This window comes from Hetaerina americana, unplaced genomic scaffold (assembly GCF_022747635.1).
Source record: "Hetaerina americana unplaced genomic scaffold, ioHetAmer1.1.p SCAF_22, whole genome shotgun sequence".
NCBI classification, from domain to species: Eukaryota; Metazoa; Arthropoda; class Insecta; order Odonata; family Calopterygidae; genus Hetaerina; species Hetaerina americana.
The window spans coordinates 4,648,929-4,674,016 of NW_027286786.1; the positions used below are offsets into that span (position 1 = coordinate 4,648,929).

The 25,088-nt window shown below is 37.6% G+C and overlaps 1 protein-coding gene across 1 annotated transcript; it reads right to left on the bottom strand.

The window, feature by feature from the left end:
• Positions 1-422: 422 nt before the first annotated feature.
• On the bottom strand, positions 423-23,622 carry Mppe (Metallophosphoesterase). Its single transcript, XM_071586408.1, has 8 exons — positions 23,346-23,622; positions 23,068-23,268; positions 22,838-23,000; positions 20,637-20,768; positions 17,738-17,860; positions 17,300-17,433; positions 11,075-11,244; positions 423-6,688 (listed from the first exon to the last, which is right to left on the bottom strand). The coding sequence occupies exons 1-8, from the start codon at positions 23,354-23,356 to the stop codon at positions 6,474-6,476; spliced, it is 1,149 nt and encodes a 382-aa protein (XP_071442509.1). The 5' UTR covers positions 23,357-23,622; the 3' UTR covers positions 423-6,473.
• Positions 23,623-25,088: the final 1,466 nt, after the last annotated feature.

Genomic DNA, 25,088 nt, shown 5'->3' on the forward strand with positions numbered 1-25,088 from the left:
AATGAAATGCAATCATTAAAAGGGAAATTTCAAGGGAATTGAAGGAAAAAAATGATTCAAAGAACTGTAGGAGATGCAGCAAGAGTAACTTTAAACAGAATCATCCGCTAATGCTCATCACAATGCAAAACTTCCACATTGTAAAATCATTCTCCTCGAGTTAGTTTCGAACCCTGATCCCTTGGTGACCGACCGAGTGCTTGAGCCGGTTGAGTTACCAAGGTGTCCTCTTACACTCTAAAATATGAAGTGTGGGTGAGAGGACACTCGAGTGGCTTAAGCTCTCTCGGCCAGACATCAAGGAATCCAGGTTCATGTCCTGTTCAAATAGAATAATTTTTGTAATTGTTGGCTTTAGAAAATTAGTACATTGGAAACAAATAAGTAAAATAGGAGATCCACTTTAATAAGGTAAGGTATAATTTATTTTACAAATCAGATAGTTGAATCAATAATTGGTGCATGTTCATTACTGTTGAAAATTAACTTTTGCAAATTGTAAAACTTTTTTCCCTCGATTATAAGTTTCTGCCTGACACTTCATTTAATGTGTGTTGGAATATTCCTGAAATGCTTTCTCTGATTCCAAATAATTCTAAAAGACACTAATTTTTGTTATGCTCATATTAAGTGGCCATGAATATCAATTTCTGAATCTAATTGAAGAAGAGGCATGGGAAGGCAACTTCTTCCCTTGCTGTAAGGGTCATTTCATGACAAATTATTTAATGTAAAAATAATTGATTACATGACCATTTTAGAAGAAACAATTTTGGTGAATAGACCTCATTCAAAAACTTTTTTGTGAGTCTTAAAATGAACCTTTTAATAAGCTTAAGTAAACTTAGCTTCATCATTTCATACTGGAATGAAACATGAACTTAGGGTAAAAGTAAAAAAATTGAGTTTTTGGGTCGAAATTTTTCAATAGAGGGGTTAAAGCCTAAGGCTTTACTCATTAAAAATGTGCAGACCTACCTACAGGGAGTCTGCTAATATCAAATATGACTTAGAAACTTTTTTTTCAGTAGGAGCTCCAATATGGCCATTTGTGGTATTTTTAAAGTTGTAGGGCTAAAATATCTCAGATGGATCTCTATGAAAATCTAGTGTAAAAAAAACCTTGTTTGTTCACTGAAGTCACACCAAAAATGTCAATGTTTACACTCTGCTGGTTTGGTAGGGAGCTAGTTTGATAGAACATACTGCTTAAAATTTAGCCATCTTTTCTTAATGTATTCATGGCTAAATCATAACTATCTAATAGTCAATACCTTGACCATTAATCTCAACTTAGGGAAAAGGAATGAATGAAAACTGTTTTTGGTGTCACCTCCCCAATTCTTCCCCACCCTTAATACAGCAGCTGGCTTTCCAACTTCAAACCCTCATTACCAGCAATAATTCTTTTATATTGTCCAATATTAAAACAATTTAATAACAACAACATGAATAGCACTTGAGAAAATTATGAATGACATGGGTCTTGCGGGCACCTCACATAGCCAATAACAACAAATACCGTCACATAATCCAGTTTTGGTACTTTTCACACATGCCACGGCATCTCTGATGAGACATGAGAAGGAAGGCGTGTCAGAGCACGCCACCGTCAGAGATCAGGAACTGTTGCTGTTCATGAGAGGAGAGAAGTTTCACAACACTTGGAACACTTCTGGTTCTTTTAAAAGCTACACATTGGGAAAGTCACCATTTCATGAAAAACTTAAAATATCACACAATATTGACACATCTAGAGCACAGTTCATTTTCATTTGTGGCAACTTCACAGCTCAGCACCAAAACGACTGCGATTGGGGTTTGTGAGACAAATGCACGTGTGCACCTTTGGTGCAGGATAGTTTCCAACCTAAGACAAAACATACCCAGCACGTGCAATAGAAGTGAGCATTTGGAGCAACTTCCTACATTATAATCTGTGCATCATTCTTGAGCTTCAAATTACTACATGGTTTATCCGTTTGAACTATTTATCAGAAATACCCCAAAATTCATGAATTCTTTAATTATCTATTAAAAATATCATCCAAGAAATTTTACCCGAATTCATTCACCAGGTGCATGGTGCTTTACTAATGGAAACAGCGTATTCAATTGATCAAATTATGCCTATTAAAACATTATTGGAAATCCTGTTCACATACAATTAGTTAATACTCCTTTGACTTTATAGCTAATCCTATGATAAAAATATCACATGGGTTGGAAAACAATACTATTAGCATCTGACAACAAGTATCAGACCCCCATTTTGATTGCTTTGCAGTAATCACAGTGTAAAGTTAAAAATGTACTTCATGAGAATTATGCATTGGTAACCTTTTGGATTTGAAAGTTATTTAATGAGAAAGAAGGATAATAATGAGGCACATATGTTTACTCACACATGCACTGCATGCATTATTACCGCCAGTATCAAATCATGATGTTAGCGAAATTTCAAATGATCACAATTGAAAAGAGCTTCTCATATTTAATTAGGTCTACCAGTTTGTCAATGCCTAATCAGAATAGCAGCATATCACAGCTATTACGTGTCATAAACTATGGCCTGACAATTAATACTGTCATCTTAGAAAATCAAATTAATCAAAATATACCCTCTACATGTTACTTCTACCCAAGTCTTTTAGTTACACTATAAAAATGAATATCAACAAAAAGTAAGTGACCTTCCCGAAACTTTCATCTAGGGTGAGCAGTGATTTTTCACCTATTTACGGTTTCTAATATGACTTGAGATTTGTGATCATTAATCCTAAAATTCTACATTGCTAGAAATAATCTGAGAGAGGGTCATTCTTTCAAACCTTAAAACTTCAAGAATTCATTTATTTTCAAGTTTCAAGGCTTAAATATCATGAAAAAATAAAAATATGCACAACGTTGGATTCAAATATCCCACTGTACAAACTCTTACCTACAGCATGGATTCAAGAGGACTGATTTTGGAATTCTTACTAGCATACTAGGCAAACAGTAGTTAAGAGCACTTGTGAACATAAGTTTCCCACCCTGAGAAAAGATTCCACATGGCGCAACAAGAGGAGTTCAATTCACTCCAAATCTTAGGCGACAATCTTTTCATTGACTAGAAGTCAGGGAAAAGTTTCCCTTAAACTTTCAGTGTCACGCAGTGCTTTGCCTATCATGAAAACACGTTCTAGTTGAGTAAATACTCCATGGTTAAACATGCAAATTGAAAACTGCAGCGCCCAATACTGTTCAACCCCATGAACTTCCATAACGCACTAAAAAACATGTGATGCGCCCCTCTCCCAAGGGCATTCATTTGTTTTTGAGGCCCGTGGTGGTCTGATGTCAAAATTTAGCCCGATACATGTTAACGTAACGAGTTCCACTATGAGTAGTTCAATTGTAGGAGCATAATCAGGCCCTGGGGGTTGCAAGTGGGAGCCATGCGGTAGCAGCAGAGCGCAGTGCCCTCTGTTGACCATGGGTCAGACTGAGAATCCAACCATGCATGTGAGGGTCACTTTCCTCACAGAGGGGGAAGCACGCAGGCGCACGATCAAGAGAGAAAAGCAGGGGGCTGTTGGTTGCTATCATAACACCAGGGCAGCAGTTCAACATGCAGAAGCCCTGTTCAAGGTCATGGAAGTCAACATGAAAGGATGGCAAAAATATCTTTTGCCGCCATGTGATACAGTTTCTACTCTTCCATCTCTCTCAAAATGATTCTTTTATCCAGTCATAAAAGCTTTGTGATCCTTGGGTGAAAATTCCTCACAAGACCAGGATGACATAGCCAGTAAGCTTCCGGTGTCTTGTGACAAGAAAGTTTCACGTTCAGAGGTTACATGAAAATGCACGTTATTATAAAATAACTTCAATCAAGAGCATTGAAAGAAATGAAGTCACACAAGAAAGCTGGAGTCAACATTTGAAATACTCATTTGTAAATATAGTGTGTACAAATTTCAAAATTTTGTTTTAGCACTACCTTAACCTTATAAAGTATGAATTAAAATATAACTGGTTTTCTCTGGTTGAGCTCAAATCAGTCTCTGCATGGAGACATTAAAATGTGCAAGCATATTAAAGTGTGTGTCAGTATTTGCTCTCCAATTAAGTCTCTCTCTCGCTCCGATGAATAGCTCGTGGTGTGGATAGCATCAAACTCGAGTGCTGCTTTGGCCCAACGCATGGAAACATTTCTTTTCTTTTTTCTTTCAGTTAAGTATTGGATCAGTATTAAAACCAAGTGATGGCTGTTTAGCACATGTGTGGACTTCATTTCAAATTATTTCACTTAAATGGTAGAATAGGGCAGGAGACACCGAGAGCCAATGGGATGCTGACCACTGTGATAGAAGGATGAGGTAAAGGGAGGAAGAGAATGCATGTTTTGGTTGGAAATAAGGGAGTTGGAAAGTATGCAGAGCCAAAAAATGATAATGCAATGTGTGAGCGTCGAGAAGACTGGAAGAAAAACTGAGAACAGAAGGGCAAACTAACGGAGAAATACTAGGCATAGAGGGGGAGGAGACAAAGTTGCCGTGATGGATTCCAAGAAGGAATGGTGGGTGGATGCCGAGGAATAGGACGCTGGAGACAAATAGCGGGAAGAAGAAAAGGCTGTGAGTGGCATTCCCATGCTGCGCTAGACTCTTGGGTTACCATAATTGCCAGATCGAAATCAGAAACTTAAGGAAGATTTGGAGGTGAAGTTGGGCAAAAATTGTTCATTTTAGTGCACATGTTAACAGATTAGGATTCCTTATAACCTTGATGCTTGACAGAATCGGTATGGTAACAAATACGTGACCTCTAATTCCAACTATCAACCTCCTTTTTGGAGCATTCTACTCAACTTAGCATTCGCTTGAAATACACCAAAATTCACAAAATGGGTTAGATCCAGGGCTAGGAATGGACTTGGAATCTGCCCCGATAAGGCAAATACAATTGAGGTTACTTAAAATGGTTCATATGCTGTAGCTTGTCAAGTGTTGTGGGAGCAGACGGCATATTAAATCTCAGTTTCACCTCAATGCAAAACGGTTGGGAATGGGAAATAAATACCATGGTGAATGGGATAATCTCTTGGGTGAACACTAACTCCCATGATAATTTTTATACAATGTAACTTCACAACTCATCTTATTTTTTCATTTAAATTTCTCCATAGAAGAGAATCATGCAAAAAAAATGAAAACAAAATACGGTTTGTGTTATCTTAATAAATAAAATTTTGGTAAGATATTATTAAGTAAAGAAACAATTCTAAAAGTTTCAGAATTTTCACTTGCCTACGTGCTTTCAGACTTTAATTTTCATGTTTTAAGTAAGTGCATCTACAGAAAAGCAAAATGGATGGACTTGTATTTTCACTCAACCAACAAGGAAGATGAAATGACATTGCTTTGATCTATTTAATATGAGAAAAAAATTGTCATCATTTCTTTTGATTCCTTTCGGTCCAGTGATATAGTCCCCATTTTGTGAAATGTGTATGCGCTTGGGAAGGAAGGAGACAATAAGGAAACTTACCCAAGTAATTATAATTATGATCACCCATAATTTAAAATTGTAATAACTTGAATTTATCATATTTTAAAGTACTCGTTAAAAAATATTAGCATATGATTGAATTTAGTTGCCTTCTTTTCAAAAGTGATAATTTTAAATACTAGAAATTAATATTTAAGTATGCACTTAATGTGTAGTGCATTAATAGTGCAACATTCAAGGTAAATGCAGGCAGTATTGGAAATGCACCAAATTCTGATGGACATGGGTAATATTCAAATTCAACAAATGAACTTCTCGACCTTCTGAATTGCATCATTCAACCCATTTACATTTGGAAGAAATCTTGAAGCTTCACAAGTTTCTCAGTAAATTTAATACCTTCAACTAAAATATCATTAAGAATACACAGAGATTGGAATGGAATAAAATTCTAAATAAAAATGCACTTATAAATGCTATGGATATGCTACTTGAATTACAGACCAGTTGTTGCTCATGTCCAGGTATATCAACCTTTTTCCTATTCTTTATTTCCTAAGCTTCCAAGATAAAATGGATGGGTGCGTATTTCATGATCTCCTTCAGTCTAAACCATACCACTGTTGAGAAATTATCTAAAATCATGCCAGACATATTCAAAACGGTCTAAGGTATTATCTCTGCTGTCTTGAAGTCACCATTCTAGTTATTAAAAAAAAAAAAGAGAAAGAGCACTTCATCTGACTTAGATAGGAAAGGGTTTTTTCAACCAAAAGAGAACATCTTTCATTTCAACAGACATTTCAAAAAATGAGATACCTCCCACATCTGAATGTTCATGTACCTGCTTCAGGTGGACGCAGAACATATAAAAACCATGATTCATAATTTTAACCCTTGGATCACATTAATCCTTCGGATGCACCACAGCCCACAGAATTTTGATGCTTTCACTATTTCCTACAAACAAAATTAACTCATCCCCTAAGACTTCTTGAATTACAGAAAGAAATTTTCCAAATCAGAAGGCCAACAAGTAACGCGCAAACAAAGAATTCATAGAAGGTTAACTGGGCGAGGCGAGAGGGCAGCCAGAGCACAGAGTAATGCAGGACCATCTTCCCACTATCCCGGGCGATGCCATCAACAGAGTCATACTCATCCTCGTATGCAACTTCAACACCTTCGGTAGCTGTGAAGAAGAGAGAGAGAAATCACTCACTAAACCACCAACCTTTAAGTGCTCATCAACTCTACCACATCATTCGATCGGCATGCCCACAAGACATTTGGATTGAAGAGAGGGCTGCATGACAGGGCAATCAGCACCAAAGGTCAGTTTTTTCCCGGCACATGTCTGACACTTGTCCACATATCAGCATGTGATCATTTCAAAGTTGGTGAACGTATATAGACAATTTTAAGAGAATTTCAATGCAACAATTTCAGAGTGTAAAAATCATTCACCTTGTTCGGGATTCGAACCTGGATCCCTCGATGTCTGGTCGAGTGCTTTAGCCAGTTAAGCTATCGAGGCATCCTCTAAAACTCTGAAATTGTTGCATTGATATGCATATTAGCGGATGACTCCGTTAAAAGTTACCGTTGCTGCATCTCCCACAGTCTCTTTGGAATTTTAAGAGATAAAATTTAGAAGGTAAACCTGCTGACATTCACACAAATCAGACCCAAAGCAGCATACAAATCAGTGAACATATTTATTAGCAGTAGCCAACCATTTGGAGGTAGATATTTGATGAACCAAGAAAACCTATACTAAATGTCAAGGTTATTTAGGAAATAACCTCAGCTACAAATCAAAGCCTTCCCCAAAACAAAACTAAACAATTAACCACCTTATGCATAAACCTTATGGATAAACCATTCTTCTGCTCATTATTATTCATTTCCTCTGTCATCCCGTCCAACCTGCGCCTTCCTAATACAACATTTTCTCCTCTTTCAGTCTTCAAGATCACATCACCACTCAATACATTCTTCTACATCCACTTTTCCTCCAATTCCTTGCATTAATTTTCTTTCCTCCTATTCTACTGTGATAAAACTAACTCCACTTGGTTTTCCTTTCTGTCCTTGTATATTTGCCATTTTTCTTCGAGCCTCCAATCTGTGCTCGTCCCTCTTTCCTCCAATGAGAGTTTCAAAACCATACTGAACTTGACTCCATACATCACAAATGCTTGATGATGGGCACAATGTCTTAGATGAAGATCTTGAAATCAATATAATGTTAGCAAGAGATATGTCCCGATCATACTTTCAAATTTTGTTGCACACACATTTTATTTACCATACATCTATGAAGGGAAGTCCATACAAGCTGTGATTGTGAGATTTAGAAGACAACTGGGTAATGTTTCATTTTTGAGGTGCTTGGATGGTCCTGCTTATTGTTTCCTACAATCGCAACCATGAAGTCTGAGAGGAAAAAGGATTCCCAACAATGTCACAGTCAACATCCCTTTTCCCCTCAATGCCTCACTGCAATCACACCTAAAAGTTTAATGCGGAGAAGAAACTATTGCCATGGTACCTGCATTAAACTACTTAAAGCTGTTTTTAAATCCACTGCAAGTAACCTCCCTTACCTCTCACATCTTTTATTTAAATGTGAGGAGGAAAAAATCCCAACCAGAAAAAACTGTTTCTCATGATATGCTATGGAAGCCTTGAACATTTTCTTGCATGGAAATGACAACATGCATAATTTGCACCTCATATTATGTGCAGAACACCTTGCACCAATATCAAGTCATGGCCATCTGCCATCCCGCATCAGAGCATTGTAATACCACTGACAACTGATTCCTCTGGCAATGACCCAACTCCCATATTTGCAGGAGTTAGCATATTAATAGCAATCAGAGGAAGATGGTTCTCCAATTTACTTCCCAGTAAGTACGTCAGATTTTGCGATAATTTTGCAAATGGACCACAACAATGTAGGCATAAAAAAATTGGTGCTGTAGTGATAAAACCTTTGCCCTGGCACTTACATAGTTCTCCCCTACTTTCCTGATGTGACATTCACACTCGGAAAGAGCAAAAAATTCTTCCCCGCCCTACTTTCTGGCGAGCTTGTCTTAAGTGAGTTGTTCAATAAGTCCTTAGAAATTTCAAGAGAGAGCATTTATAGTATTGGAAATGGTTTGATTTTAGTAAGCCTTAAGTTTCACGATCCTGCTGTTTAAGTTTCAGCTGTATCCAGCTCACGATTTCATTTTCATAGTCGATTGAAGCGATACATTTTGTTTATTTAGATAAAAAAACATGAGTTTTGTGTGGTTATTTATCACTTCTACTTAAAGACTTTACACCAAAAAGATCAAAGCTGAGTTGGATGAATTTCATGAAACACATGCTCCTGTGTTTACAACTGTTACCTTTGGGTAAATGAATCCACACGTGGCCATACATCCACAAATGATGAACATCATCCGAGATGTCCAGTGGAAGTGACTTTCTGCGAAACGAATAACAAAGCCCACAATATGGTTTTAAATGATGAATGAATCAAGGTTGGCAAAATAATTGGGGCCACTGATATGTCACAGTACAGTATTTTCAATTTTCCAAGAAAAATTGGGCATGAACTAAACCTCTGCAAGTGGGGTGCCATATTTGCTCTCAGCAGAGAATATACACAATAAATGTGGTGAAATCGGAGACTGGTTTGGCACTTTGCTGTCACCATCCTGAGGAGTATCTGCATCTAAACACGACTGCGGAAAAAACAAACACACTACTACACTCTAGAGAAAAAGGAACAGTTGAAACAGTGGGTTTCTGTGGGCAAAGACAGAAGAATCAGCCAATCAGATGATGGCCATGGCTTTTTGGCATGCATGTGGAACCATGTCCATCAATTAATTACCAAAAGGTCAAATGATGAACGGAGAGTGTTATTCGCTGTTATTGCATCGGTTGAGCGAAGAAATTAAGAAAAATCACTCTCCTTTGGCAAAGAAAAAAAATATCTTCCATCAAGACAATTCCCAGGTGCACACGCATGCTGTTTTGATTCTGAAAACTATGAAAAGAAAGTTCATATTATTAAAACATGCACCGAATTCACCAAATTTGCCCCTCGTGAATTTTTTATTTTCAACTTGGCTCCATAGAAAACAATTCATGTTGAACAAAGGGGTCATCACCAAGACCCACAAGGTCTATTGTGAAGACCTTGCAAAATATTTCTGTGAACGGCTTAAAAAGTTGGAGAAATGTTGGGGAAAATGTATCGCGCTAAAAGGAGACTAAGCTGAAAATCCTATTTTTCACTGAGGACTTATCGAACAACCCACATAATTTGCCCATACTTTGATTATGAAAGAATGGATATCTAAAATGCAGCAAAGAGGATGGATAAGGAGGACGTTCTCAGAGTTGAATATTCTCATAGGACGAACGTGAAATCCTTATCACCAATGAACTGCTCATTCAAGTAAAGACTGACTCTCAAGTTATAGTGTTTCAGTGAGTTTGAAATGTTTTGATTGCTGCTAATTAATCTGAATCAAAATGCATGCTTTGAAGTACCTACTACATAGGTACCATGATGACACTAAAAATTGAATTAACAGAACTGTATACATTTATCTAAGAAAACGCAAAAGATGCTGCACCGGTAGCTTTCAATGGAGTAATCCACTATTGTGCATTACAACGCAACAATTTTGAAGCGTAAAAATCTTTCACCTTGACCGTGATTTAAACCTGGATCCCCACTTGGTCCAGCCGAATAATTTAGCGAGTTCAGCCAACGAGGTATCCTCTTACACTCAGAACTCTCCAAGTTTCAGAGCGTAAGATGATGATGCCTTGGTAGTTAACCAGCTGATGCATTTGGCCTAACGTCATAAGGCTCTACGTTCGAGTCACTGTCAAGGTGAAACATTGTCACACTTTGAAATTGCTGCATTACTAAATGTTTACAAGAATTTACAGTAGAAATACATATTAAGAATAAAAAAATTGTGGCAGCTGTTTTTATAAGGCTAAGAACAGGATATATACAAAGGCTCAATCTATTTATGTAAATCCCATCTCTTTCCAATGAATACAGTTAAAGATAAAAAGGCTCACCAAAGCCCTTAGACATGAATGCCTACGAGTGCAAACATTAAAACCCAGCGACCAAAACGAACCACTAAAGCCAAAGAGATGATGATCATTCACTGGAATCACCAGGAGATCCATTGAAGTATTTACTTTTTCATTTTTCTAGCAATTTTTGGCACATCAAGCAAATAACTAATTTTAAAATAGAAAAAATTAATGAAACAGAAGAAATATGCAAATTTATGTAACGCACGTATGCTTGAAAAGAATGCAAATGTAAAGCCCACACCCATCACTGTACCTTATTGTGAGTACACATGTATTTCCCAAACCAAAGCTCCGTTTGCAAATAATAATCATTATTGCCATGCATTCCATCCCAGGGTCTTTGTTATTGGATCTCAAGGAGATGTCCACCACTTTGAGAATTTGACTCTCGTGATGCTGGTGACCAGGGCCATTTGAAAATTAAAATGGTGGGAGGTGCAGGACTGACCCAGGGGTGCTAGAGTGGCAGCTCCAAATCCAATGTAGGGGACTGCCATGCGGTACGAGCACGTTGGCACCATTATTTCATGCACAATGCTGTCTCCCAGGTAGAACATCCAAGACGAGAGGGACTTCTTCCCCTGGGCTTTTTTCGCTGCGGCCGTCTTCATGGCAGCTCTTCAAAGGAAGCACCACAAATTAATTGCATATTCAAAATGAAGAAAGCCATTCATATTCTTTCAAAGGAACCACAAACCGCACTCATAAGTGGCTTGCACTTCATCCCACTCCAACTTGGCGTTTTACCAACCCTGATTGATAGAATTTAATGGTAGGATTGTCTGCACTGATTGTCAGCATTCCAAATGGAAAATGCAGGAAGAGCAAATTGATTCTGATAACACACAAACTGGATCTTGCCACTTATATCTTTTCACCACTTTGATTAGTCTATGAATCGTTTCCATATTCCCTTCCCTATTCCTTTTAAGTACCAACTTGTCTGCAACCATTCCAATTCAATGCTACATAAGACTCGTGTTAAATTCGCAAGAACACTAAGTATACAGACTAGCTAATCAACCAGCAGAATAACTTACTTGAAATATATCCAAAGCAAAACATATCATGACTTATTTCAATTTATTTTATTTTATTCAACTTTAATTCAATATTGTCAAACAACAATATTTATATCTGTACGTGACTATTAGTATGCAGACTTACCACTATTTGCATTGTTAAATATCAATTTACATGAATCACTTAATCACAATCCATTACTTTAACAGTGGAACTTCACTGTTTTCCCAATGGCCGTGAGTATGGTGACGGTCAACATGGACACACTCAGCACTTGGACAGCCTCACCTCCCCTGCACTTGGCTTTCCGGCATGTGCACAAATTATCCCACATGAATGTCAGCTGTGGTCAAGCACCCACTGTCAATCATTCCTGCTTCCTCTCTTGCTTTTCATGAACTTCCTCATCTTTATGGGCTGGGGCCATTACAAAATCATTTTTCTTATAAACTTACATTTGAAATTTTAATTCTAACCCAGTGAAAGATTAATTCAATTAAAATTACAGAATATATTTAATTTCTGAATATTTTATATCTTTTATAAAGCTTGAACTGAATGACGTACCATTTTAAAATGATTTTCGAGCTTATATTTTTTAATATTAAAATTAGATAATTTGCAATGTGTTTACAGCATTTTCCTAACTCTTGAAAATTATTGGAAAGAAAGAATTTCGTGACAACTCATTATTTTAAGCACAATCACTGGCAAATATTTTAAAATTTAAACTATTTTTTCTGCACTTTAGAAAAACTTTTGCAAACTTGAGACCAGAATCACTCCATCAGGCAGAGCTTTATGATGCCAGATGGTGAAACTGTCTGCTGTGATTAGGAGTGAGGGGGCCGAAGTCTCACTACTGGTCACTGAGTTTACTTAAGGGGTTGGAGTTTTATTAGTAACTGGGAGCTTTGCATGCATGAAAATTATAATATTCATGAAGTCCAAAAATGATAATGGCCAATGGTAAGCCTTTAATTAGCAAACAAAATGGTATGCAAGAACTTTTGAAGGAATAGATAAATACATACTTATTATTTAATTGGCAAAAATGAATGACACGACCATGAATACCAACTTAACATGTGTAAACTTGTTGATTATGAAATGTGGCGGAGAAGAGAGTAAAATGCTTTTGACTTCTCAGACGAGAAAATATAGACAAACATTCATTTTCAGATGAAAGAACCAAATAAGGTAAAGTGAACATTGATCCTGCAGCATCAATTGTCACTTACATTGTTGACCACATGAATTTCACTGAAAAAATTCTCTAGAGAAAATAGGATGTGCTATTGAAGCTTCCCTACTGTCACTGTCCACTGATGTCCTGAATCAATGAAGAAAACAATGTAAGGATGGTTCATGAAAGATTATTCATAACAAGTTTCAATACTTGAATGCTCCGGTGCCTACAGGGTTCGTCCGGAAAATAAGTGTACTGAGCTCAGGAAAAAAAATTTATTACACTTTTACATATCTTAAGCTAATATTCCTCAAAATAGGACCCTTGTGAGTCGATACACTTGTTCCAGCGTCGTTCCCATTCCTGGAACGCTCCCGCGAAGGCATCATCGGGAACCTCTCGAAGACTCGTTGTCGACCTCTTCTCTGCCCTCCACGAACATCTTGTGCCACCGAAAGATCATGTTTCTGGACATGGCTGACTCCCCGTAAGCCAGGCTAATCATACCGACAGTTTCGGCAGACGATTTCCCAAGCTTTACCGCAAATTTGATGGAATAACGCTGCTCCAAAAACTTCGGCATCGCGTTCCGTGACGTGGGTCGAAGCGTGGAGGTTCGCGTTAACAGAGCTCCTCACTACACCACAGCTCAGAGCCGACTGCCTTTTTCAGCGTCGCTTGCCAACATACCCCCCTCCAATCGCAGCCCGTCAGAGCAGTGCTGGGTGCGCCTGGAGCGGCGCGCCCAGCCCAGGAGTCAGTACACTTATTTTCCGGACGAACCCTGTATGTCTATAGTGCTGTGGATGAGCAAGCAATAAAGAATTTCTAGAGAGAATGGGAGAAAAGTACAGGCTGACCAAAGTAGAAGTAACAGGCTACACAGATAACTGATTAGGCATTGAGATTGCAGCATGTAAATCTTACTGAGGAAGACTAGAAGTATTAAAGAAAAGATGAAGACATAGGATGCAATTTATGAATGGCAAAAACAAATATATTTGTACTTGAATGAGAAAGAACCGGCATTAATCAGAGAAGTAATTGCAAAGAGATCATGCATTCCACCCAGAAAATCTACTGGTCGAGTTAGAAGCCCTCCTGAGCCAGATAATGGCTTTTTAAGAGGTACTTATTTCTGCCTTCTTCACAAAGATTAATAAATTCAAATGTTAGACTCTTGACTTAAGCAACGTTTTCACAATATAGCCAATTATGCCGTGATCATTTAGGTAAAGTACAGGGTACGGTGCTTAAATCCGGAAAAATTAAACTTTTGTTTAAAAGTAAATTTATTAAAAAAAAAACAAGAGAAACTGAAAACCCTTTTACATACAATTAGAGGTATCTGTGAAGAGTAACTTTACTCAAAGTAACCTCCTTCAGCTGCAATGACCACCTCCAACCTTGTCCTGAATCGATCGCATGGACTCTTTAAAACAGTGATGTCCATATTCGCAAATGCTGCTACGATATCGGTGCGTAGAGATGCGATATTAGGGTGCCTCGTCTTATTGGTATTGACTATGCTGCAAACATACATAATAATCGTGGGGGCTCAAGTTCGGGCTATTCCGGGGCCAGAACTCCTATTGACCAGAACATGTCAATAGTGTCATCTGAGAGTAAGTTTTGGACTGAATGACTCACATGAGCTGGTGCACCGTCCCGTTGAAAGACATATTGTCTCTCCGAGGCCACGGTTACCATCCACGGTTTCACGACATTCCTCAAAAGGTGCAGATGGACTTCTTTTGTGACAGTTTGTCCCTTTCCAAAGAAAAGTGGCGGCATGATATCAATCACTGGACACAACACCTAAGATGTGAACACTGGCCGGATATTTCGTTTGAGCAACAATCAGGACACCCTCGGGGTCAAGGGTCAGCCGGCGATCATTTCTCTTCTGTTGATCTGGTTGATCTTCGCGTCAACGGTGAAAATGTTTTCATCAGAGAAGAATCTGATTCGTCCCGCAGGTTTATTTTTTTAGAGAACACAATAGCAGGTGCAGTGAGCAATCCACTTTGTTCTGGCCGCCTCAGACAGCAAAGGTGTGTCGCCCCTATATTGTGTATGACTTGTGTTGTAGCATCTGCCATCCAACGCATTGTTTGCTCGCTAACATTCAACTCTAACGCCAATTTCCTCAGCGATCGCACCGGGTCCTCTGAAATCAGCGCCTGAGCCTTCTCGACGACTGCCACAGTTTGCGACACGAGTTTCCTTGAATTAGGTTTCCTTGCCAGGTTAGGGAAACCTTCCCCAGACTTCTTCGAAGCATTTTACTTTGCCACAATATGGTAAACAGTAGATCTGGGGGACCCGAAGAATCAAACTATTTCACTGGGCGAACGCCCAGCGGGAACACTTCTGATAATAGTGGCTCTTTGATTGTTCTCTGCACTTGTACATAAAATCCCAGCCATTTCGAGGTTATGACTGTTAACTAGATACCTAGGGCATTCAAGAATGCCGAGTGCAACCTCCAGGAAAACCACAATATGGTGGGAAATTCCAATTGAAATTAGTCTGGAGATAACCACCCCACCCTGTACACAAACATTTTGCAGTCATTGAGCTTTAACTTTGGAGAGGATACTTCTATAATTTTTTTTAATCTCACCATAGGTCTTTAATCATCCAGATGATTTGACAAGGCATTAAAAATATTTCGGCATCACTAAGGTAGTTCTATCACCACCAAAATTTCTAAAATATTTTAGAATATCACAGATATAGCTTTATTATTTACATATTACTTTAACCCATCTTCGATTTTCCTCTGCGTTTAAACTTGTTTATAGAGTAATTTACCTTCACTAAATCACGCTACACAAAGCCTACTCACGGGGGATTTTTTTTACAAGCAAAACATGTAGTTTAATCATATCCATTTGTGTCTCTCCAACTCATCCAACATCATCATCATGTTTTGTCAGAATACACATTCAATTTTACATGAGCCTGTTCTCATTACTTCCTAAAATGGTGCATCAGATTCATCAACTGAAGCAAAATAATCTACATAACATTTACCCATTCCAAATTATTTAATTTACATATCTGGTAGCACACTTTATGTAACCTACAACAAAGCTAATCAGTACTATGCTCGATGAACTTAAATGATTGGTATTTAATATTGAAAAACCTCTCGCTGTATTGTATTGAAAAACCCAGATGATTTGCCTATTTGACCTCGATGGGCAAATAAAAATGAACATTATTTCTTTCCAATAATGTCAATATCAGTGTTGCCCTTGGTTTTCTATTGCATAACGGATAAGCTTCGATAGATACCTAATGGTAATTGCCCCCATGAGATCACAAAAAACATGAAACCCCTCTTTCAACAAAATACTATGGCACGGTTTTGTCTTGAATGCCTCTGATAATGAATTAAAGTACACAATGGTTACACAGAATGCTAAAGAAATACATTTGGCGCCACGCAATAGTGTACCAAATAAATCACATATTTCGGAACACACAAGTATCTCACAAATTCTTACTTTCCTGATTTAACATGGAAAAGGGGATTGTACCAATTTATAATAGCATAATAATGAAAGGGTAATGATAGAGTAGCTCAGGATAATCAATTGTATTCAATGAAGAAAGTCAAAAGAACAGATGACTAGATTTGGTAACTCATGACTGTGCACACACACGAATAAATACCCAACAAAAACATACACAGGAAACCAATGATTCACAAATTCGCCAATACTTCATTTAATTGGGGATTTCCTGCATTCATGAGTATGTCCTTTGGTGGATTTATTCCAAACATGAATGCTTTGTTTCATGCATCACTTCTCCGAATTTGTTCAAATGACAAATGCGAATGACAGTGAAGTATTTACAATAAAAAATTAAAGAGCTCAGTGTTTATATTAACTAAATATATGCCCATATAATATAGGTATTGCTAAACAAAATTAATAATTATGTAGCATTGATAAAATAGAGAAGTTCAGCGTAGTTCTTACGAGATACTTTTTTAAAGAACCAATATAGCTAATTTCACTTGACCTGCTTTTACTCAACCACTCTAGTCATTTTTACATCAGGATAATAGAGCTTAATACACTCCTCCATTCGAATTTAATGATTTGAATATGCCAGGTGAAGATGACTGATTAAAACAAGCGGCTGCCATATTGATAATATAGCCAGGCTGAGTTTCAAATGCAGGGTACCCAGCCACGGTGTTACTCCAACTGGTGGAGTAGTAATTTCTCTAATGACCACAAAATATTTTACCCCCCAAGGTTTTTACATGGAGTCAACAATTCAGAAAATGGGATATTTTTTGATTTGCATGGCACTGACAGAGATCTAAAACACACTTTTTACAGACATTCCATGACAATCCTAACATTTTGACTTGACAGCTAGTCAAACTTTCAAATCATTCTGTCGCATACAGTCCAAAAAAGGATTCTATGTACTTACTCAGAACCACCTAGAGGGAAGACACGATAATGACCAACAATCTTTCCAGATCTAACGTCAATATCAGCATCAAAGTGGAAAGACTTGTGCTCATGGGCAGAAAATATGAGCTGAGGACGCAACTGTGTAATCACCTGAAAAGCACAAACATTGGTAGTGTGGTAAACTTAAATTTATCTTGGTCACAACAGTGAATTTGTTCTTTTCCAATTGTTTTTGCTGTGTACTACTTTTCTTTTATTTAAGAAATTGCCAATTTCGTGGTCATTTAAGAAGGGGGAAATATTCAATGGTTTCTGGCTCAACTTGCAAGTGTGCAAGTTCATGCTCATTAAGTGAAGTGGTACCTGATTATATGCTAATACTGCTGGTAAATATGCTTGTACTGATTAGGACTAATTTATATTAAATCCCAAAGAGCAGAGTTAGACCGCTTACCCTTTCAACAAATCCAGTTGAGACAGGGAGAAGTGGAAGGTGTGAGAGGAGGATGCGAGAGCAATTGGCACCGGGGGAATGGGCACCTTTTTCAGAGGGGAAGCTCTCCGTAAGGCGATTCACCTGATTTAAAAAAATGCCCAAAAAATAAACCATTTAGTGTAGGAACAGGTATCATAAGTGAAAAGATGACTGTCCCACATTCTGATTTCATTCCAAGCATTACATCTAAGAAACTATATAAAATAATTTAAATTATTGGAATCCTAACTCCAAATTTGCACATTACATGTATTCTGGTTCATAAATGAGGGTCAAATGGAGGGCAGTGCACATTTTACAATTCAAGCTTAACTAATACATACTTGTATTTTCTTCAAAGAATGTTTTATACGTTAACTAAACACCTTGGACTACTTCTCTACTAAGTCACCATGCAAAAAATGTATACATTTGTCCTATATTGTGATGAGTTTTTTAATTCCAGCTTCATATTCCTCTGCCGACAGTCCATAGAGAAAAGTAGCCAGCCCTTCTTTCAGTTCTTCATCACTTCAAAATTTCATTCCTGCCAAATATTCCTTTTGTTTCTTAAAGAGATGGAAATCTGAAGGAGCCAAGTCCATGGACATTCTCCTTCCCCAAGTCGGAGTTTTGGCACCAACACCAAATGGCCGACTCATCAGTTGCATTGCCTCCGTAAACCTCCTTTAATTGACAAACAGTGAGTATGATTTGGTCACTCATTTCTTGCATTGAGGAATCAGATCACAGCCCTAACTTCACAAGTGGTGGCATTTTCAATTTTGTTAAACATTGACAAACACTGAGAAAAAAAATACAATAACAGCATAATGAAACTTCGCGGACAGTGAGCAGACAAAAAACTGGTGTCTGAGATTGAGCTGAGGCTACTCGCATCTGAAGCGCCCCATTCGAAATGAATGAGCGCTACTTTCCAGACAACCCTCTCATCTCAACCATGCCTTAATAGTGCATTCCACCTCTCACTGAAGCTCCGCTAATTTCCTGATGCAAGGCATTATAAGGTCAAGTGGGATCAATAAATATATGAGGCAAATAAGAATGAATAACAGAATAGAAGACAAAAAATGAAATATAGAAAAAAATTTACACAGGAGGGTAATTTGAAAAGTTCTTGGAATGGAATAGAAATAAATGAATTACCTCCGTGTAACTTTTTCATTTTTCAATGTAGTCTCCCCATAAACTAATGCACTTGGTCCAGCGATGTTCCAATGCCTTAATCCCATCTTGAAAATTAGCTTCCTTTAGGTTTGCAAAATACTTGTCTACTTTGGCTGTTAGGTCTTTGTTTGAAGAGAATCTCCATCCACCGAGGAAACTTTTGAGCTTGGGGAAGAGATGGAAATCTGATGGGAGCCAAATCAGACGACTAAGGCGGGTGTGGCAACAATACGGATCTTAGTTCACGTATTTTTGCCATGGCAACAACACGTGTGGGGGTGTACATTGTCTCGATGAAAGATGACTTTCTTTCTCACCAAACCTGGCTGTTTTTCATGTATCTTTGGCTGTAGTTGGTCCAGGAGGTTATCGTAGTAATGTCCATTAATTGCTTGACTAATTCAGAAAAATCATTGATCACCAACATGAATCAGACTACGACCATTGCTAGAAACTAAAAGTATGAACTTACTGGTCGGGAATATTGTTGAGATATTCGTCAACGGAGTAGAACATATTGCGCTGTAGATTATGCCTTAATGCAGCAGTTCCCTTTGTATCCTTGATACTTTTGGGTAGTTTGTTATATGATCTGATGCCCATTTCATTGCTTTAGTTCTTATATTCCCATAATGGATGTCATTCCTTCCTCTGGTGTAATGATGATGATAGGTGGAGTTAAGAGAATAGTTGCCAATGTTATTTTTTATACATAGAATTAAAAACATAATGTAGATGCACAGGAGTGGTAGCAAATTTAATTCATGGAAAATAGGCCTTGATGGAGCATTGTGAGATTTCCTGGAGATGATTCTAATAGCTTTATTTTGCATTTTAAAGATGGTTTGAGAAATAGCAGCTGATCCCCATAATATTATACTGTACGTTACATTTGAATACATTATGTGTTTACTCATAACTACCCTCGTACTAGCAAAAATTTTCATGATTGAAAACAGAAAAAGGGAATGGATTGAATTGGAAAATCACCCTAAAAGGGTTACTTTTAATGATCAGCTATTTTTGTTTCTATTTATCTTAATATTTACATAAAAATCAAAGCATAAATAAAGACGTGAATCAATTATGTAATCTTGGTGGATTGATTCATGAATATTGCAGGGTAGGAAATTCCCTCCGCTCCCCTCTGTCCATTTACCCTGTGGCCCTTCCAACAGCCAAGGGAGCTATGGTAGACACTAGGAGAATGTGAGTTCATGAAAATAGTTTAGTTCAATGTGCACAACCACTTCTATTTGCCAATTTCCTCCCATTTGACCAATAAATGCCTCACAACATCTCTTCATGTACAGAATGGCATGGCAGCTGACTAAAAATGCACATGAATGCCCCTTGGTGGAAACCTGGATGTCCCTTGATAACTAAGCACACAATATTTATTTTTTTAATTGTTCTGATGTGCTAAAACAAGCAGGAACCCAAAATTAAAATGAGTGTACTCTAAAATAGCTATGTTATAACTATTAGATTTTTTGACAAGGAGTGAACCGAAGGGGCATGTTTTCCAAGTGAATATCATATTAAATTTCTCTGCACAAACAATAACGCCTATAAAATATGATTTACACATGAATCAGGGGTCCATGAACATATGCAAATTCATGCATTTTTCAGCAGGGGATTAAAATAAAAAGTCCTAAGAGACAGACAGTGAATGCACCAATATTACCTTAATGAATTCTGCAAATTTTACATTCACTGCACTGAATGAATCAAATGTTTTCCGATATCTTTCCAATTTTGACGTGGTAATTGATTCATCCTCACCACCAATGTCATTATCACCCGGAATAAACAACATCTGAAACAAATGGCCAATGAATAATTATTTAAGACTCAAAATGTTATTAATAGTTATTAATACTCTGCCTTCTATATGCTGCACATGATATTAAATCCTTTCCAATCGTAACCATCAATGAAACTACAAACTAAAAAAGATACATAACATATCCTACCAAACGAACATCTATATTCTAGCCAGGCGCACTGCAATTAGGTCAGCCAGTAAATGGATACTCAAAAGTTTAATCTGATCAACTTTTACAATTCTATGTCAATTCAACAAAAATAATTGCTTTTGTTCTACTACCTCATATTTTAATGAAACTCAAAGAGCCTTCAATATCTCAAATAAGGTGAGCAACACTATTACATTTTTATCATTCACCTCTAGAAATTTTACAGCCCCCCTAATGTAATACAAATTAAAGTTTACAAAATAAGCCATGCGAAGAGCATCTTCTCACTAAAATATTTTATTTCTAAATCCATCTTCAAAAACTTTTATCGTTAGATCAGTCGGAATGCGAGGATTCCAGAAAAAAATTTGAATGGACTGAAACAATGTCTTTTGTCCAAAACAAATCAATACCTCTATAATTTTTTAGAAAATGTAGTCTCACGAAAAGAATGTTTAACACTTTACTTAATTAGCAAGGAAAGGTAAGCAAGTGAGGACGCATGGAACCCTGCGCATGTTGGAGGGGATGGGGAAATACGGCCTTGACCAAATGCCTCCGCCAGCAGAGCCCTGTAGAAAGAGCCCTGCCAGCCAGCAGATTCCCACAGCCACAAAGGCAAAAGCCAGTTGACCCCTAAACAATGAACCATGTGGAGCACAGCAAACAGACGGGGGGGGAAAGATGAGAGCCTGGCACCCTTAATGTGGGCCACTCCTGCCAAGGGAAACATCCTCAACATGGATGTATCCCACCCCTAGACTTTGAGAGGTCGGTAACCTCTCTCATTGGGCTCTTGAAATTAACTCACAGATGCCAACATTGCCTTGGAACCAAGGCTGACCAGCACAATAGAGTTAGTAAAGCTACAGCAAGGACTATGCAAACTGGAAATGTGAGCATATTAAACCTTGAAACACATTAAAAGTAAGAGGAATCAGTACAAAACAAGAAGACTTGCTTCAACACTCAGAAGCAATGAAAATTAATAACGCCGATATTAAAGCAGCAAACTGCAACTATATGAGGATAAGACAATATTCATGGGGAGTTTCTGAAGACGCAATGAATACACCAGCGAAAGAATAATAAAAGCATCCCAAAACATGACCCCGAGAGAAACTTTCTCATTTACTATGCTTTACACAATCACAATAAAAAAAATTGAACAATATTTCAATTAATGGCAGGATTCAGATATTCTGACAATTATCATAATGCGCATGTTTTTATCCTGAGGGAACTTAACACTAGAATTGGGAACAAAAAATTAGCTGGAACTGGTTGAAGAAGTGGAAAAAAAATCGGGATGGACTCCAGATGAAATTGGAGTGTCAGAGCCTTCACCTCTTCAAAAGAATTTAAAACATGAAAAACCCTTATTTCAGAAAATTAATGATTGTGCATCAAAAACCAGGGTAACAAGAAATATAAATGTGTATTTTCTCTGGAATCCTGGCATTTTACTAAATAAGATGTGAAATTTTTGGAGGCTTATTTGATTAGTAAATGAGATACAATTTTTTTCAATAGGAAAGTGAACTTTGTGTGATAATGAAATTAAATTTAAAATACTTCGCCTTTCCACATAAAACACTTTTATTACGACCTAGGTTTCGTATTTTTACCTTTTATTAGACCTGATGATGTTATACCATAACGAAACCTAGGCCGTAATAAAAGTAAATTTAAATTTAATTTCAATATGAAGAATTTCCACCAAGTGACGCCAGAAACTGTTTCATTTGTGTGATAAGCTCTAGAAACTTAACTTAAAACATACAATAATTAAGAGTTTACTTCAGAGGAACGTGAAGGCACAGGATCGTCAATATTATGCGATGGGTTTTCCAATCCTGTTCTGGTTCAACTAGCATGGAATCACAATTATTACTTTAATATTAAGTACCTGAACGTGGGCTTCAGCTCGATAAATTGAAAAGAAGCGCTCCTTGTAGCGTGAATATTCTTCAGCTGATGCACGGCTTCCTTCATCCATTAAATCTCCGAGGAATAAAATGATATCTGGCCTCACGTGATTTAAAGCAAGTAGGAAATTTTTGGATAGGTACCTAGAATAGTGAAATCATGAGAACCTATAACATAGATACAGTATACACACGGGCAGAGCTTGCCAACCTGTCACAATCCCATCTCGTTAACGCAGATTCAGTCTTCTCGCCCAATATTTGAGGGTCGGCTACTAAAAGAAGTTTTAGACATTCGGAGGACGAGCATTTGATGGACGGCCAGTTCCAACTCTTAACATAATAACTTACATATTCGATGTAAAAAACGACGATTAGTGTCGAACATATCACAAGTAGTTTAGGCCGACTTCTGTAAATGGAAGTAAAATTATTTAAATAAAAAATCCCCCAGCAATAACTGCTAAGTTTATGGAGAAACGCAAATACCTTAGCTTCATGACATATCGTTGAAGGAGACCATCGCCAGTAACTTAATTAGAGTGTAATTAACCGCTTTGCACAACTTCTAAGGTGACCGATTATTCATGAAGAAATACGAGTCAATGATTTGATAGATCTGCCTATCAAAGATATTATTCGATTTCAAAACATATAACTGATACGACCACGAAGTCGACTAAATTATTCCCCATAGGTCTTCTTGAATACAAATTAATCTTAACGTTTAACCTTTGTTTTAATTTACAATAATCTATGACCTTCTATCAGGCACCGGTGACACTACTTTGAACCTCCATGAACGAGTAGAAGAACTACTGATTCCAGAGCCGGTCCTCTCCATGGTATTGACCTTTAACATCAGATAGTTACGAGATTTTCAACTGTAGAGGCGCATGCAGTACCAGCATACCTCCTACAGAGACTGCCTAATAACCGCGGGGTTTTCGTATTTTGATTTTGTTCATCAATACTTGCTTTTAATCAAAATTCAATAATCAACGACTATATTGACACTGCACTAGTGGCTTAGTCAGAATAAAATTATAAAGAAGTAGAAATAGTGGCTTATTTAGAATAAAATTATAAAATAGCATCATTCAAATATTGCCATTGACAAGTAAGGAAATCCTGTCGAAGATAACATAAATTGTGATTAAAAACGAACATAAATAGCAGAAGACAATTTACTTATCCTAAGACAAGTGGCACAATTCAATATAATAAAAAAGAATACACATTTTCATTTTTCGCACTAACGCTAGCATGCCTGTAAATCACCATCAACTGTGGGAATTCTAAAACATTCAGTGAACGTGAACGCATCCGAAATCAACGCAAGTATTGCAATGGTTACATATTGAGAAATCAAAACTTCACCAAGTTTTTTCAACTCCCTATCCCATATTGCAGTGTCATGTTACTCAGGAATGTTTGAAATGTCATGGAACTCCTCAATACCTTTATTTCACTGGAATATTAAAATAAAAATAAATTAAGTTCCCAAAGGACGTCGAAACACAAGTAGTAATAGTATTTAGGGGAGGCGACCGACAGCTGAGGTCATTTGCGCCATAGGGGATGGACAGGAAAGGATGAAGACCCCCTGCGTCGGCATTAGCCAACTCTTTACGAAAGGCGCCAAGGTGTCCGCAGCTTAACGTCCTATCCGACGGACGGCGTACTCACTCAAGGTGCCCTCCACAAAGCACCTCAAGTAGGGATCGAGATACCTCTGAAAAATATTCAACACCGCCGGGATTTGAACCCGGGAATTATTGCATGATCAAAATCATTATTTATTTCATTATGCATCAAAAACAGATAATTCTTCATGAGTATATGTCTCACTCGATCCACTATTACGCTTGGCGTTACATATTTCTTCAAGAATGAAATTTTAAAAAACCAATAGCTGCAACGCAACAACACAACTAACAGTGAGTGCCATTTGGCCCTTTTGGTGTAAGAAATCGAAATAACAATAGCGGGAAACGAACCGAAAGCGTTTTGCATGTGACTCCGCTTTTCCAAATTTAGTGGAGGCATCAAGAACAAAGTTCATCCCAAACCAGAGCCAAACGATGGTCCGTCATTACAAGATGTGTGGCTTTCAGCGCGAATGCTTTAATCCCGAAATGGCTGTTGACTCAGACAATAGTGTCTTTTAGGCAGCCCTGTTTTCATGGACGACATCGAGGTTTGGTAGTGAGCCTTAAATAATGAACTAAT

What these genes read in the sequence shown, in the direction of transcription:
- Mppe (XM_071586408.1), bottom strand. An exon ending in ACGAGATGGGATTGTGACAG is followed by an intron (nt 23,001 to 23,067) that starts GTTGGCAAGCTC and finishes TCACTATTCTAG; the next exon opens with GTACCTATCCAAAAATTTCC. An exon ending in AATTTGCAGAATTCATTAAG is followed by an intron (nt 17,861 to 20,636) that starts GTAATATTGGTG and finishes TTTTTAAATCAG; the next exon opens with GTGAATCGCCTTACGGAGAG.